We start from the raw sequence: 16434 nt of genomic DNA, 5'->3' as shown, positions 1-16434 counted from the left end.
TTGTAAACTAGTGGTTCAACTCGTAGCTGGTTGGTTTGGTTCATAGTTAAATCTCTTTTATGATGTTTTTTTCTTTATTCTATGAAAAGAATGAATGGGTAAAATACCTCTGAAACCAATACAGCTGAAAAAGTGGGCGGGCACTGTTGCGCCTATATGAACGTTACAGGAAGGAAACATGTGGCTCATCCAACCAATGCACGCAGTTTTATTTCTGCTTTTCAGTTACTACAGCTTTTGTCTTTTATCCATGAACATCTCCTTTTTGAGTTCAGCAGACAAATCATTTTTTACCTCATTGTGCAGTCTGTGGTGCGACCTTTGAGTCATCTTGACTGGACGGCCACTTTTATGGAGAGTATCCATGGTAATAAATCATCTCCATTTATAGACGATGTGTCTAACTGTGGACAGATGAATATCTGAGCTCTTCAAGATAAATTTGTAACCCTTTCCAGCTTTATGCAAAGCAACAATTCTTGATCGTAGGTTCTGAGATCTCTTTTTTGCAAGGCACGGTCCACGTCAGCAGATGCTTCTTGTAAATAGCAAACTCAACAAAGTGCTTTTTATAAGTCAAAGCAGCTTTAACCCACACCTCCAATCTCATTTAATTAATTGGATGCCAGGTTTGCCAACTCCTGACTCTAATTGGCTTTTGTTGATGTTATTAGCCTAGGGGTTCACATAGTTTTCCCCAACCTACACTGTGAATGTTTGATGTATTCAATATGCACAAGAACAATATAATAATTTGATTATGTTGGTTCATTGTTGTAATTTAATTTGAAAGCTGAAGGGTTTGTGACCATGAATAAGGAAATATAGACATTTTGAATTTTAGTGGAAAACCAAAATCTTTTCAAAAATTGATGATTTAGAAAGTAACTTATAAGTAAAATAATTAGTAACGTGATTACTTTTTAGATTATGTTATCAGTAATCTTATTACATACATTTTTGATTTGTAGTGGATCATTTTGAGTAACACTGACATTAGCTCGTTTTGTGGTGAATAGGGGTGCAGTTTAACCCACATTTGAGTGTGGTATGCAACGATGTGAGGTCAGAGGTTTTGGTTTTGCAGAGGTTATTGTGACACAAATGTAGTCGCTCTGATTCAGAGAAAACTCTGAGCTGTGAACTTGATAGCAGAAGCTTACCACTTACAGGAAACAGATACCCGGTAGTGCACTTTATTTACAGACTGCCAGCTTCACAAACTAGTTCAGTTATGAGCACAGCTATGCACCTTATGTTTTATTTAATAGTTCTTCTTAATTTGGCTCCCTACATATGGACCAACGAGCCTGTCTTTAACATTAAAGATCAAGTGTTTATTGACCAATGCGTGATTGAACACAACAAACACAGAAGTGTGGTGAACCCCCCTGCCAGCAACATGCGATACATGGTAAATATGAGAGAATACACTTGCTAATGTCAGAAGACCAAGTGCTTTGTTGTGTTTGTTGAGAGAACTGTCATACAATATGGGACTGAATTCTATTGGAACATCTATTAGTATCAAAATATGTTCCAAATCGTAATTTAATGTCTTCTGATTCTGATTTTCTTGCTCAAGTGGTTTTGCATTGGATTAAGATCTTAAGTGGTGATCTAACACAAACCAGAATTGCTTCGGCTGTGCTGTTTAGGTACAATATGTATTGTGAAAGCGCAAAACAAAAGTCATGAACAAGTGACAGGTGATTTTGCAGCACAGAGTCTGATTGGACTCTCAGTCTTTGATGACAGCAACTAAAGGGAAGCATTTTCTTCTCTTTTTTTAAAAGTGGATAGAGCATTTACACTTACTGAGCACTTTATTAGGAACTCTATGGTCCTAATAAAGTGCCTGACGTGGTCTTCTGCTGTTATTGACCATCCGCCTCAAAGTTAGATGGTCTAGGGGCGGCTGTGGCTCAGTTGGTAGAGCGGGTTGTCCACTAATCGCAGGGTTGGTGGTTCGATTCCCGGCCCACATGACTCCACATGCCGAAGTGTCCTTGGGCAAGACACTGAACCCCAAGTTGCTCCCAATGGCAGGCTAGCACCTTGCATGGCAGCTCTGCCGCCATTGGTGTATGAATGTGTGTGTGAATGGGTGAATGAGTCACAGTGTAAAGTGCTTTGTATAACGATAAGGTTAAAAAGGTGCTATATAAGTGCAGACCATTTGTGCATTCTGAGATGTTATTCTGCTCACTACAATTGTACAGAGTGGTTATCCAAGTTACCGTAGCCTTTCTGTCAGCTCAAACCAGTCTGGCCATTCTCCATCGACCTCTCTCATCAACAAGACGTTTCCATCCGCAGATCTGCCGCCCACTGGATATTTTTTTTTTTAGCACCATTCTGGGTAATTCATATTATTCAGATACATGATTCAACTTACTGTTTAGCCACCATATTACGATGCATCGTTGGAGAAATTAACTAGCTAGTCACAACAGTTTCCCGAAACCGTAGTAAGTATATCGCACATCCATCGTTCGTACCACACTGGTTCAACAATATAGAGCTGATGTTAATGACGTTACGCAGAAAGTTGTTTAAAGCTGCTGAAGACACGAAAGCGATGTGCTCTGTTTTATGTGACAGATGATTGCACTGTAATAGTGGGGCTTTCCTCTACTTTAGACTTTGGGATTCCCCCGACGCATTTGAGCACATACGTACATGCACACTCTTCAAAAACATATAAGAACATCTCTTATCCCTTAACATGAACACATAAGTCATTGGAATAAAATGATAGCAAACGAACAGTAAACTAACAAGGAACTATATGCTTCTAACCACAGGTGGAGAACTGTAGTTCCAACCACACAACTTTGAGACGCTGTTTGCGAATGTTCGTAGCTTGTTTGCACATGAAGTCACTGTGTTGCTGTGGCGTGAAATGCAGATGGAGGGTAGGAAGTGATTTTCTACATAGGATTATTAGCATACAAGTACTATCACAAACTCAAAATGCCTATGTTTTGCATAGTTTATGGTTGCTCAAATCGACCAAACTGAGAAACCACAAGGAGCTTTTTATCGTGTACCAACAGTTGTTGTTCATAAGGGGGAAAATGCAAGAAATTTACTGAAAAACGCTGGAAAAAAATGGCTTGTAAACCTGCGTCTGGAGGAGCCGAGTCGGATAATGCTCATGTATGTAGTGACCACTTTGTCAAAGGTAAGTTAATACAACTTGGCTATGTTTATATAACGTTAGCGGTTTCCGTACAAGTTTGTACCCCTGTAACTGAACAAAAATATGCAACGATAACAAAGCTAATTACAAAGTCTTTGCAGTCAAATGTAAATAACTTAGCTTGCCATGCAATTGCAATGAGCTGCAATGACTTCTCCGTCTTGTTTCGCGATGATCCGTGTCTTTAGTGGCGTTTCGGCGGACCTTTGAGAGTGGTTAACCTAATCACGTAAACAACCGCAATGCTAACATCGAGAGGCGCCGCAGTGTTTAATGTTTGTTGCTAGGTTAATCCACAAGACAACAAAATGTATGCCTCCATACTTTTGTATGCTTTCATTTGTGTTCTGGAGGACAAGGTAGTTGCTTATATCGACTGCCTTGATGGCAGGCAAGTATTCAGTTGAAAAATCGCTCCTTTTCAAAACATAAGGATCAAGTCCAACATATGTTGTGATTTTCTGTTTATTCCTTTCTCTCGTAATAGCATCTAAACTAGTAAAGTAAGGACTTTCCTCCATCTCGTCCATTGTGCTTTTCACTTCCTGCCTTCCATCTGAATTTCGCGAGTCATAATCACGTGATTGCAAACACGCTATTGAAACATCGTTGAACTATGTTGTAACGATGGAACATGCGACTGTAGCTGGTCGAGGGTTTTGAGACATGCACCCCTGGTCTCAGAAGCGCTTTACTATACTTACATTTTTGCTAAATGATTTTTACGTGGCTCGTTGTACATATCGTGGCATTGCATTAAATAAACAAATACATTTACAAGCTTGTTGCATGTGTCTGTGTGTAGACGTGGGACGAAGGCCTTGCAATATCAGCCCAGGCATGGGCAAAGAATTGCATCTTTAAACACAACGTTAACCTTAGGGAGCCGAGCAAGATGCACCCTACATTCAAATCGGTGGGTGAGAATATTTGGGTTGGCGCTCCATACTCCATTTTCAAAGTGGAAACGGCTTTGAGTTCATGGGTGAGCGAGGTACAATATTACAATTACTACAGCACTGAGTGCTCACCAGCGCAACAATGTGGCCACTACACACAGGTAAACAATTCCCACTTCATTTAAATACAGTAAAATATAACCAAATGGAAATACACTCCTGATTTACAAGAACATTTCACTGTAATTTGTCCAAAGGTTGTCTGGGCAGACACTTACAAGGTCGGGTGTGCCGCCCAAGCCTGTCCGAACGGTGTGTCAGAAACTACATTTTCATCAATGGCAGGGATCATATTTGTGTGCAACTACGCAACGGCGTAAGTACGCCAAAAATATGAAATGAGCATTTCAAGAATAAAGGTGTTTATAAGACAGCAGGAAGCAGCAGGTTTTAGCTTCACACGCAGTATATATATACATTTACAACTGACTTCATTTCAACAGAGGAAATTACAGGGGTGTGGCTCCTTACAAAACAGGGAACCCGTGCAGCCTGTGCAGCAAAGAGACGTGTGAAAACCAACTTTGCCGTAAGTGTTAGTGACTAAAAATATACCACAGATACATCAGATTATTTCTCACCTCTTTCTATCTTATGTTCACAGGCAACTCGACACGAGATACACTGATAAGTAAGAGACCTTTTGCATCTAATGTAATGACACTGAGACATTTTAAGTGTCCAAAATCGTTTTGGACGGTAATCGCCTTTTCAACTGCATATTTCTGTGTGTGTGCAGAGAATAACTGGACCCCTGACTGGGACCCTGAGCTGTCGAACTGTGGCTCCTTCTGCCAGGCTGTTTTGATCATCAGGCCCGTGTCTGTCCTGCTCATATTTGCCATTGTTTACGGTCTTAAACACCGTTATACACACCTGTTTGCGTATGAGTAAAAAAGCCTCAACACAACTGCAAAACTGGCCTAGTTTACATGGCAATATGGCAGATCTGTTATACCAGGGGTGCTCACACTTCTATGATATAATGTTATTATATTCATATAATACTATGTTTGTATATATTGTTTGTTGCACATTTTATGCCATCAACAACCTTTTTGAAACTCAACTAGATTTCACTGGTGCATTATTTGGTTGTTCAGTATTAATCAACCAGTGCAAAACCAGCATTACATAGAGCGAGAGTAAGCCTTTTTATTTGGAAAGATCACGAAAATTTGACTGTCATCATTTGTAATATAATCCATTGTAACAATGATGGTAGTACATGGATAAACCACACACACATCTATAAATGGTCTACACAAACAAGGAATAGTTGTGTCTTCATTTGTTGCTGATTGTGCGATACATAATGCTCTTAGTTAAATTTAAGGTCATCTAATTTTATTCTAAGATTATAGCACTCGGTTCTTTCATGTGAGAAAGGTTTGCAACTTTTTCAGTTTTGTAAATTTTTTATTTTTTTTTAAAAGCCCATAAAACTTGTTGTCTAGTGATGCTTTTATTTCTATACATATTTCTATAAATCAGAGGTTTATTTGATGGATGCCAGTTCTTTACACACACAAACACAACAATGACTAAAAGTTTGTATAGCATGCAGACGGTGTTAATGCAGATTTCACAGAATGAAACTCATTCTGTGCCATTTGAGTCATCATTGAGTCTGTGGCATGTGCTTGGCGCCATCTCCTGGTGGCCATATGCAATTAGAGTGATTGATCACATGACTCTCTGCCCAAATATGGAGGACTATCACCAATGGTTGGAGCAATCTGAAGCCGATCTGATTGGCTTAGCATTTCATGATGATACAGCATTTTCGGTGACGTCATCTGATTCAAGAAAGTTGACGTGTTTGTAGTCAGGTAGCAAGATGCTGTGTGCACATTGTGCTTCGTGTGGATTCTCAAATGGCCTATGCATGCGATTGTTGCATGTGGGCTCGTTGTAAAGATAATTACCTACGCTAAGTAATGGTATGTGATACTTTATGTACGTTCTGTTCATTTTTAGTGAAGTTACAAGCGAAAGCGCGGCCCATCTGAGCTTATAGGGTTAAGTTAAATCGACAGCATTTGTGGCATAATGCTGATTAACACAAAAAAATGTTGACTTGTCCCTCCTTTTATTTAAAAAAAGCAAAAATCTGGTTTACAGCATGACACTTCAAATGCAAGAGAATGGGGCAAATTTTTGGAGGGTTTAAAACGTCATAATTTGAGCTGTGAAGTTGTTTAAATCCTAATTTATACGTAGATTTTAGAACTCAGCCAAAGTACAGTCACGTTGTCATGGCAACAAAGCAGTAAAATTGGCTATAACTTGACATAAAAGGATAATAAGTGATTTTATCACACTAAAATCATGTTAACACACATATTGTTTACGTCTTGTATCTATACTTTGTAAACCGTGAGTTTTTTAACGTTTACGGATTGGCCCCCATTGACTACCATTAAGCGCCTCGCTGTAACCCAGATTTTTTCAAATCAAATCTTTATTTTCGTTTTCTTCCGTCTATGCCGAAGGAAGCATCACATTTTATAAAAACTTCCTCAAAACTACAAACCTTATACTAGTTACTCTAATTGCCTAAATGTTTCGCTCTCTACAAGTGCCCCAGAATAGTCTTAATTATAAGTATGTTTGTAATGGAGTACTAGCATACTGCCTCCGTTTCTTTCAAATAGTATAAAGAGAACAAATAATGGCACAATAACGGTTTATACGGTAGTACGCTTCATTGTGGTTACATCACTATGCGTTTAATTCAGCAAGTTGCGTACAGTTATCTCAGATATAAACATGGTCATTTTGCATTTTATTCAATTTTGCATAACACAAAAAATGGATCAACCCTAAGCAGACATTCAAAAATGAGATCTGCATCATGGTTGATCTCGCTGGTTCATGCATCACATTGGAAACGGAAGGTCAAATCGAGTGCATTGGATACAGTATTGCACACAAATGCCACATGTTGTTCTATGCATACAGAACATATGCATACTGTGCAGTGTACATACGGTTGCATAAAAAGTATTTGAACATAGCTATTACCTCCTTGGCAGAAACGGGCTTGCATGGGAAAAGAGAATAAGGTTATGCCTTGCTTGCATGGGCTTGCAGACATGGATATGTAAATATGTAAATGTGCATACAGTCACATGACAATGTCCTGATGTTATCAGCCTCAACACACTCATTGTTTTTAATTGTTCTGCAGTACAAATGTCACATTTCTGTTTTGTGTTTTCATACAGTTAATTCACAATAATGTCTGTATTGACATGCACTCAGTGCTCGAGCGTCTCATCTTCACATCCAATAAGTGAAGTTTTAAAATAACATTGACAAGCATGAAAAACTTGGTGGTGTGAATGTTTCTGCAGGGTTCACAAAAGTCCAATAGAGTTAAAAATATAGAAAAGTGAATCATATTAGGTCTTGACCTTCTTCTGTTTCTTGTCTTTAACGGAGGACGTTTGGGGGTTTACCGGAGGAGCTCCAAGCTTTTTAGATTTTGCCTTCTTGACTTTTTCTTTGATGGCTTCAACGTCAATTTTGTTCTCTGTTGTCGCTAAAAAGAAGAGAACGAATATCAAATCAGGTTATATTCTTCTTAAACCTTCGGTCATTTTTGGAGACTACATATATGGCGTGAAAAAGAACGTCTTGGTACCTGGTTTGGTTTTCTTCATCGCTGGTTTCTCTTTAGGAGGAATAAAAGCTTTCTTGCGCTCCTCTTGTCTCTTGGATAAAACTTCCGCCTGTTTCACCTGCAGTCCGGTAATTGAGAAGCAAAACAAGAGCAGTTTTGAGTGAAACACAACTAGTTTCCATCATCTTATCGGATCATTCATGGAAAAAACTCTCCCACCTTAATTTCAGTCATCTTCTTGCGTCTCTTCTCGCTCTCTCGCAGGAAAAACTCTCCGGTCGCCAACTCCTTGTCAATCTGTTCAACAAAAACATGATTATTTTACATTAACATGGTCAAGATGAATATATATATTCATATATATACATACAGAAAACCCACAATTCTGTCTGGTGTAGCACTGATAGTATTATTTTGTTTAATTTTGGAGACTTTTTAGTGTTAGGGATTCGAACAAAACCCCAAGTATTAAACTTTTGACTCATTTAGTTTATTTAATGTCTATAGAGGAAAAAACTGCTATATAAATGTATAAGGATCAATATGAAGGCATTCAACTATATAGAGTTCTTAAAACAATAACCAGATTTCATATCTCCCCATTTAAACCCATTTAGACTTCAACGGTGGCCAAATAATTGCACTTCCTGTATGAGTGCTACGGTTACATTTTTGGGTAAATAAGTGTTTTTCTTCAACAGAAATATCCAACTGAATTCTGATTGGACGAGCAGGGTTTCAAGTTGCCGTTTAAGACCAAATAAATCACATATACTATATTAATAATGTGCCAAGCTGCATTGCTACAGGGTCAAAATATTAACCAAGCACCAAAATAAGACAAAAATGCCCCCATAATGACAATAATTTGAAATGTGTGGTATATTTCTTTTTTTTGTAGGCCTAGTTATACACTATTTTACATAATTTGAGTTTCAGATTGAAAATTAATGTTACTAAATTGAAGTATTTAACATAACCGACCCTGTGTCCACATGCGTGGACGTTGTATTTGTGGTTTCGCTGTACGCAAAGCAAACTTAAATTAATATAAACTGACTGAATATTGTTCACAAGACTCTAGACTGTCATTTAAGGGTTAAACTTCTGGTGCACCGAGTCACATGACACACCAGCATGATGTTAATTTCCTTGAAACGCTTCTACAGGTGCAGACCCAACAAAAGTGCCTCTGGTGAGAAATCTCTTTATGTTTTTTAACTGAAAACTGTTTGGTTGTAAGGAGTAGCATCTCTAGTTTCATTCGATATCCCGATTTTAAAAATCTGTTCATTTTTCGCACGTCTGCGCCCTGATAAACATGATGTCCACATATGTGGAAACTGGCACTGCGTTTCCTCAAAAGTAGAAAAAAACATGTTAGCCATTTTGAATAAACATGAACACATCTGTGGGTCATTTTGCTTCATTTTAATATACATTTGGATACATTTATTTTTTTTTATCTCTGTGCAATACGGTTGTATTCATTAAAATTAGTAAATGCATTTCTATACATTTCCTGTGCATTATCACATAGAGAATCAATGGGTTCATCCATGTGTCTTTCAGATGCTTTATATGGAGTTAGGATGACAATAAGGTGCATTTCAAACTGTTCTGAGATCAGTGCAGACAGACAGCACACTGGAGGTTAAGTCATTCCCTAAATAGGGAGCAAGGAAGCATCCTATAGCTCTCTATGCAGTTAAGTGCGTTCACTCCTAAAATCTGATCAAAAGTTCAGTTTCAGGCTGCAGATGATGTTTGGATCACTCAACATGTTTGACACACATGGGACAATGATAATCAGTAAATAGATTCACAATGTATCACTCATACCTTGCTCTCGGGCTGAGGTGGGGGGAATGGCGTGTACTCCTTCTTGACCTTCTTCTTCTTGGGCTGTTTGCGTTTGGAGAGACTCTTGTGACGGAAGTTGGGCAGGAATCTCTCCCAGTTCTGAGTGCGCAGCTCTGGGTCGTTCGCGAGCTCTCGTTTGATCATTAGCGTCTGAATGGATTTAATCAGTTCTGAATGCACTCAAAATGCAGCATTAAATCGTTTCTAACAGTTCATCTGGAGTAACCTGAGGTTAAGTGTCTTAATCAATGACACATATAGTTTTATCAACACTTGTGGGGTTACCGATCTAGATCTTTAAAGGGACAGTTCACCCAAAAAATGTAAATTCTCTCATCATTTACTCACCCTCATGTCTTCCCGACACAAAAGAACAATTTTTAGGAGACTATTTCAGCTTTGTTGGTCCATACAATGCAAGTGAATGTTGGCAAGAACTTTGAAGCTCCAAAAAGCACATAAAGGCAGCATAAAAGTAGTCCATACAAATCTATATCTTCTGAAGAGATATGATAGGTGTGAGTGAGAAACAGATCAATATTTAAATCCATTTTTACTATAAATTATCCTCCGTGACCAATAGGTGGCGATATGCACACAGAATGCGAATTGCCAAAAACAAAACAAGAACAATGTAACCGTAAATGTGGAGATTTATAGTGAAAAAAGGACTTAAATATTGATCTGTTTCTCACCCACACCTATCATATCACTTCTGAAGACATGGATTAAACCACTGGAGTCTTATGGGTTACTTTTATGCTGCTTTTATGTGCTTTTTGGGCCTTCAAAGTTCTGGTCACCATTCACTTGCATTGCACGGACCTACAGAGCCGAGATATATCTATAAATCTTCATCTGGGTTCAGCAGAAGAAAGTCATAAATTTGGGATGGCATGAGGGTGAGTAAATAATAAGACTTTTTGGGGGGTGTACTGTTCCTTTAAGCACTACATCACACCACCATATTAGCCACAATCTGCAAATGAATGCTTGATATGCAACTTAGATACTCAGACTGCAGCGTTTCTATGTACCTTTATGTTGTAAATGGGGTGAATGTTCTTCATCGTTTCCAGTACGACTTTCCGTACCTGTAGATAAGAGTGAGTAACATAAATAACTAGATATTTACAAGCTACTTGAAATATATAAATGAAAATGTAAAAACAGATATAGGTCAGATTAGGTTTAAGCATCAAAACAAATGTGACCGCAGATGTTTTCACCTCTTTTAAACCGCCGAACGGCCCCACAGCAGAAACGGTGTTACCCTGAACCATCACGTAACAGTTGGTGAGAAGCTCAAGTGCCTGAAACAAGCAGAACTGATTAGATTTTACTGCACCATAACACGTTTTATCCCATCTTTATTGCATCAAGAGAAAAGCCACAACTTACACACAAAACCTAATAAATTAACCTCGAATTTTCTGAGAAGAAAATCAGGCTCCAGGATCCCTATAACGTCAATAAAACAGTATTATTGCTCACTTTCAGGGTGGAGCCCTTGGGGCCGATCAGTCTCTGTCTTCTCTTCACAAAACGCTCTCTGTTTCGCACAAGCGTCCCGATTTTGATGATGTCACATGCCACGTCATCTTCAAGTATCCTTACAGCCTGGAATAAAAAGCACAATTAACACAAGAGTGTGGCAGGGCGGAGGGCGGGGCCAGGTCGTGATGCTACACACCCGGCCGCTAATCATGCTAATTAGCCCTTAGGAGGGATAAAGGCTGACCGAAGACGGCAATGTGAGAGAGAGATTTACGGGCAGCTGTCCCAACACCTGTGTGTGTGCTTGTCTTTTGGTTGAGTTTTATATTGAGCTATTATTTATATCATCAAGCTGGTTCTCCTTTCCCTTTATTACCTTTACACTAGTGCCAAAACCCAGGAAGGAGGAGGGATGCGCCGTAGTGGAGTTCTCGCCGCTAACATCCACCCCAAAGGAGCAGACGCGGCCATCCCGCAGAGGAATGGCCACCGACCGCGAGGGGAGGAGGGGATCCCAACCAACCCCCTGGGGCGGGGGAGACCCCTACCATCCACCAAAAACGTGCGGGGTGTTCCGTCCACCAGGGGCCGGAGGACAGCCTCCGATCCACCCGGGGAGGCACGGCTGTCGTCCATTAGAGGGTGGAGGAGTGGCCGAGGACCAAGCATAATCTTTTCAAAATACTGAACTAATTCCATTTATTTGCATTTACTGTTTTAAGGTATCTTACCTGTTCAAACGGCACACTTCTAGCCAGCAACTTGATGAGATCTCTCGCTCTGAGGATGGCATAGGGGTCAAACGTTTTCTTGGTGGTGTTCACAGTCATACTGCCTTCAATCAGGTCCAGTGTGGCATTGACGAACTACAGAAGATGAATGGAGATTGGACGAAATGAGTCGTTTAATAGCGTGAGATCCAATATGTTAAAACAAAACAGTTAGTAAAAACACGTACAATATCTCCAAGCGCCTTTTGCACCAGTGGCCAGCATTCTTTCAGATACGCTTCTCTGTACTTGGGGAAAAGTGTGGCGAAGCTGCTCTCCTCCAGCAAACCTTTTGGATTGTCCGCTCGGGTAAACGCAGGCTCTTTCCAGTCGTCTGGCACAGTCAGCAGTTCAGTCTCTTCTTCTATATTATGGACAAAAATGTCATGTTAATAAGAAGAAGTCAATTAGCAGAAGCTTTATTCCAAAGGTGACCACTCTCTAGAGACACATGAGGTTTGGTGGACAAAACTAACAGTACCATGCATTAATTATGTTTCTTTGGATATGATATAATAATGTAACAGTTTTTGGACATGGTAGAGAGGTAACACCATGTGTTTATTGACTGTACATGCTAATAACATGTTCCATGATATTTTTAACCCTTGTGTGAGCTTAGGGACATTTTTATCTTTTTCATTAAGTTTTTTTCGATCATTTTGGCGTGTTAAACATTTTGCCAAAGGTGTGTATTTTTGCGGGTATTTTGATATTTCAACCTCAGTTCCTATAATGCATCTATAATACACCATGTAAAAAAATTGTTACACTCAGGACCTTTTGGGACAAAAATGTCCCCATTGAAACCCATTAAAACTGTAATATTTGATCCCAGTGCCTTTAAAGCATAAAATGAATTCTATAATATTATGCTTTCATTCCAGAGCGCTGGCTTTAAAATGGACATTTTTAATATTTCCACCAGATGACGCCATTTTTCTCATGTTTAGCCTATGGAGCAAATACAAGCTTTTTACCTATTTTCTGATTGCTGTATTATAGAGACCTGCAGGACAATTCAATAAATAAAATTGTGTGGATGTGTTGGTATGGATGTCAGACTGTGTTCTGTATGGTGTGTGTGTGTGTTTTGTATGTGTAAAAACAACAGTGGCACTGTGTAAACTAACTGGAATTTAATGGGTTAAAATTCTTAAATTTGGTAGTTATGATCAGGACTGATGTTAAAGTCAGTAAAAGTGGAATATAATATATAATATTTGTATGGCAATTTTTAACATTAAGGTCATGAGAAAAAAACAGCAATGGCATTATATAAACAAACTGGTATTTGAAGGGTTAAAATCCTGAAATGAATGGATATTTGATATTTATGATCAGGATTAACACACTGAATGTGGAAATAATATTAATATATAATATTATTATGGCAGTTTTTTGACGCGGACATTTTTGTCCTTTAAGGAAACTTTTTAAAGTTTTAATTTAAAATAGTTCTAATTTTCTTTCATTTCAGAACAGAATTCTGTTTCAACTCAAAATATTAAGGCATTATTCAAATTATTTTAAATATAAATACACATGTGCTGCACCACACATAAACATCTCATTTATCTTGGGTTTATCTGAATATGTATGACAAGCACACAGTCAAGACGCACACTGAGGATGATATGTTGTATATTTCAGGGTTTGTAAGTGAAACTGTACCTTGATTGCTCTTCTTTTTCTCTTTTTTATTTGCTGGCGTTTTACTCACGCTTTCTGCGGGCGCCGCCATTGTTTCCATCACGTGATGACGTCAGACGCTACGTCAGGACGTCATGAGCGCTCAGAGATCAGCACGTGTACTGCCGCCTTGTGTTGAGAAGGCACAACTGATTTATGTACATAAAGCAGAAATCTGATTACTGACAAAATACACCAACTTAAATGATTGAAGTAAACAATAAGTAAATGAATGAAAAGTGTCCAGTAACAGGATATACTGAGATTAAGTGAGAAGTGTTCGGCTGGTCATGTGATTCTAACATGGCTGCCCCCATGCGTGGACCCTCTCCATGTAGAATAAAACAGCTTTTATAAGGTTACTGATATGACTGGAGTCTTGAGTAATGTGAGTGCTCATGATTTTCTACACATATTGCAGGAGTTAAACTTTGTTAATGAGGGAAAAAATTACCAAATTATAATTTTTTAAGGAATACTACATTTAATATTAATTATTAAAGATTATCTCTATAATCATTAATGATGATAATTATATATATTATAATTGGAAAATAATTAAATTATTATATATTACATTTGATTATTATTTCATTATAAAAATGCATTTTATAATTATAATAATAATAAGTATTAATTAATTAATTAATAATTCATTATTATTGTTTAATTATTTAAAACAAGTTATTTTATAATTAATTATACTTAGAATATAATAATTAATTTTTGTTATTTCGTATTATTTTTATTATTGTTATTTACTATAACAAAAGATAAACATTATAATACAATTATTATTTTAATAAAATAATTAATTATTTATTCATATTTATTTACACTGGAGTTTTATAGGGATAGTTCACTCCAAGAATGTCAAAATTTGTCCACATTTTTTTTATTTCCAGTTATATAATAAAAATGTACATTTGGGCCATCTGTCATCTGGTCTAATGATGGAGGGCTGGTTATAATGTGTGTGTTGTGTAGATACCACCTCAGAGGAAGGTGTGATTTTTGTGTATGGAGTCTCCACTAAGCCTGTGTCACCTATCGAGTACGATCTACACGACATCACGCCATCAAAATCCTGCGCAAATACCCGCCACTGTACAAAGCTGCTGACCGCAGGTACATGCTGGCACAGGTTAGTGATGACACTGAAGGTGTGTGTATGTGGGCACAAGAGACATATTAAAGGTCAATGAGATTCCAGGCAAAGTCTAGCTGATGTCCACAAGAGAGCACTGTCACTCTAGTGGTGTAAATTCCTCTGCCACCATGGCTTCAGTTAGTGATACAGATACATATGAGAGATATCAAAGGTCACCATGGCCTGTCAATCAAATCACTAGAGTCTTTTCTGTATGCAAGGAAACAGCATACGACCAATAGACAAGGAGGCGTTCAATATCACTCAGTGTGTGTGTGTATATGTGTGTGTGTGTGTGTGTATGTGTGTGTATGTGTGTGTGTGTATATGTGTGTGTGTATGTGTGTGTGTGTGTGTGTATGTGTGTATGTGTGTGTGTGTGTGTGTGTGTGTGTGTGTGTGTGTGTGTGTGTCTTTATGTGTTTGCTGAAATCGACCCATGCCCGACTGCAGGCGGTAGATGCTGTGATTGGGCTGTGGCCTTGTGTGTGTTCTCAATCTGATGCGTGTTTAGTTACCAGGTAACAGATAGTGATACTTAACCTACAGCCACACGATGAAAAGCTGTGAACAAACGCTGATCAGACTCCACTCAAATCGCTTCAATGAATTCCTCAAAACGAAACACATTTCAACACACACTCACTTCACAATTATGTTTCAGTTGTTTCATTTACTACCGAAGTAAAATTGCTGCTACTGTAGAAATAATTCACTTGAGTACAAGTAGAAGTACTGAGAAATATTAGGATTCAAGTAAGAGTAAATAAGTAGTTTGTCGGAAAACTACTCAAGTTACTTTATGAAAATTGCATTCAATATATGTGTAGAGCGGAGGAGGGCGTGGTCCGCCTGGAACGACGCACACCCGGGCCCCAATCAGCCTGTTGGGGCACGCGAGGGATTAAGGCGGCCGTTGACAACAGTTACATTTAGGTCGACCGATATATCGGTTTTGCCGATTAATCGGCACCGATTATGATTTCTGGAACTATCGGTTATCGGCAAAAATCCACACGATAATTAAAAGTAGATGACAGTGCTCTCAGCATGGCCAGCGTCACAGTTACATGGTTCTGTGGGAGCCAATTATATAGATCATCACCAAACCATGATAACCCATCCTAGAGCAGCACGGTGTCATTTCAGCAGAGTAAACTGACCCAAATACACACACATAAATGAAGAAGGACAAACCAACAAACCTCACAAAGATGCACGAGGAAGTTATCAGACACCATAAAACAGGGGTTTTAGTCAGGGTTGTTTACAGACCGGCTAATTTCTCTCAGGATTCGCTGGGTAAGTGATGTCCTCCATATGTCAGAAGTCTCTGCGTCAAAGATCAAATCAAGTAGTTATGCAGCATCTACAGCACAAGCTCTGAGCGGTTTCAATGGACACCGGTGATTATGACTTTAGGCATAAAAAACATTGGTAGGAGTGCTAAAATTAAAATTAAATTCATTATAACGTTTGTCCAGTAGGTGGCGCAGTCACCAAATTTACCTGGCGAGGTCATGCTGTGGTCAAAATGACCATTAAATGAGTTGGTGGCAATGCATTTGTAAAATAAAACATTTTACGACAAAATAAAAAATGGCCGACACCCGAAATGGCCAATATAGGAAAAATCATTCATACCACAAAAAGAGGCATTTTTCATATCT

General features: G+C 38.5%; 2 protein-coding genes across 2 annotated transcripts; one reads left to right on the top strand and one right to left on the bottom strand.

The window, feature by feature from the left end:
- Positions 1-1138: 1138 nt before the first annotated feature.
- glipr1a (GLI pathogenesis-related 1a) lies at positions 1139-5431 on the top strand. The gene is made up of 6 exons (XM_052118135.1): positions 1139-1414; positions 4011-4265; positions 4362-4480; positions 4608-4693; positions 4769-4795; positions 4904-5431. The coding sequence occupies exons 1-6, from the start codon at positions 1235-1237 to the stop codon at positions 5056-5058; spliced, it is 822 nt and encodes a 273-aa protein (XP_051974095.1). The 5' UTR covers positions 1139-1234; the 3' UTR covers positions 5059-5431.
- A 1504-nt stretch (positions 5432-6935) lies between these two features.
- krr1 (KRR1 small subunit processome component homolog) lies at positions 6936-13672 on the bottom strand. The gene is made up of 10 exons (XM_052118132.1): positions 13597-13672; positions 12111-12286; positions 11884-12018; positions 11150-11275; positions 10885-10968; positions 10693-10749; positions 9635-9805; positions 8012-8089; positions 7814-7910; positions 6936-7711 (listed from the first exon to the last, which is right to left on the bottom strand). The coding sequence occupies exons 1-10, from the start codon at positions 13664-13666 to the stop codon at positions 7572-7574; spliced, it is 1134 nt and encodes a 377-aa protein (XP_051974092.1). The 5' UTR covers positions 13667-13672; the 3' UTR covers positions 6936-7571.
- Between the last annotated feature and the right edge of the window lie 2762 nt (positions 13673-16434).

The sequence above is a fragment of the Xyrauchen texanus genome, chromosome 45, assembly GCF_025860055.1.
Source record: "Xyrauchen texanus isolate HMW12.3.18 chromosome 45, RBS_HiC_50CHRs, whole genome shotgun sequence".
Lineage (NCBI taxonomy): Eukaryota > Metazoa > Chordata > Actinopteri > Cypriniformes > Catostomidae > Xyrauchen > Xyrauchen texanus.
Note: the sequence above shows the minus strand (reverse complement) of the source record. Positions and strands in the feature narration are given on the sequence as shown.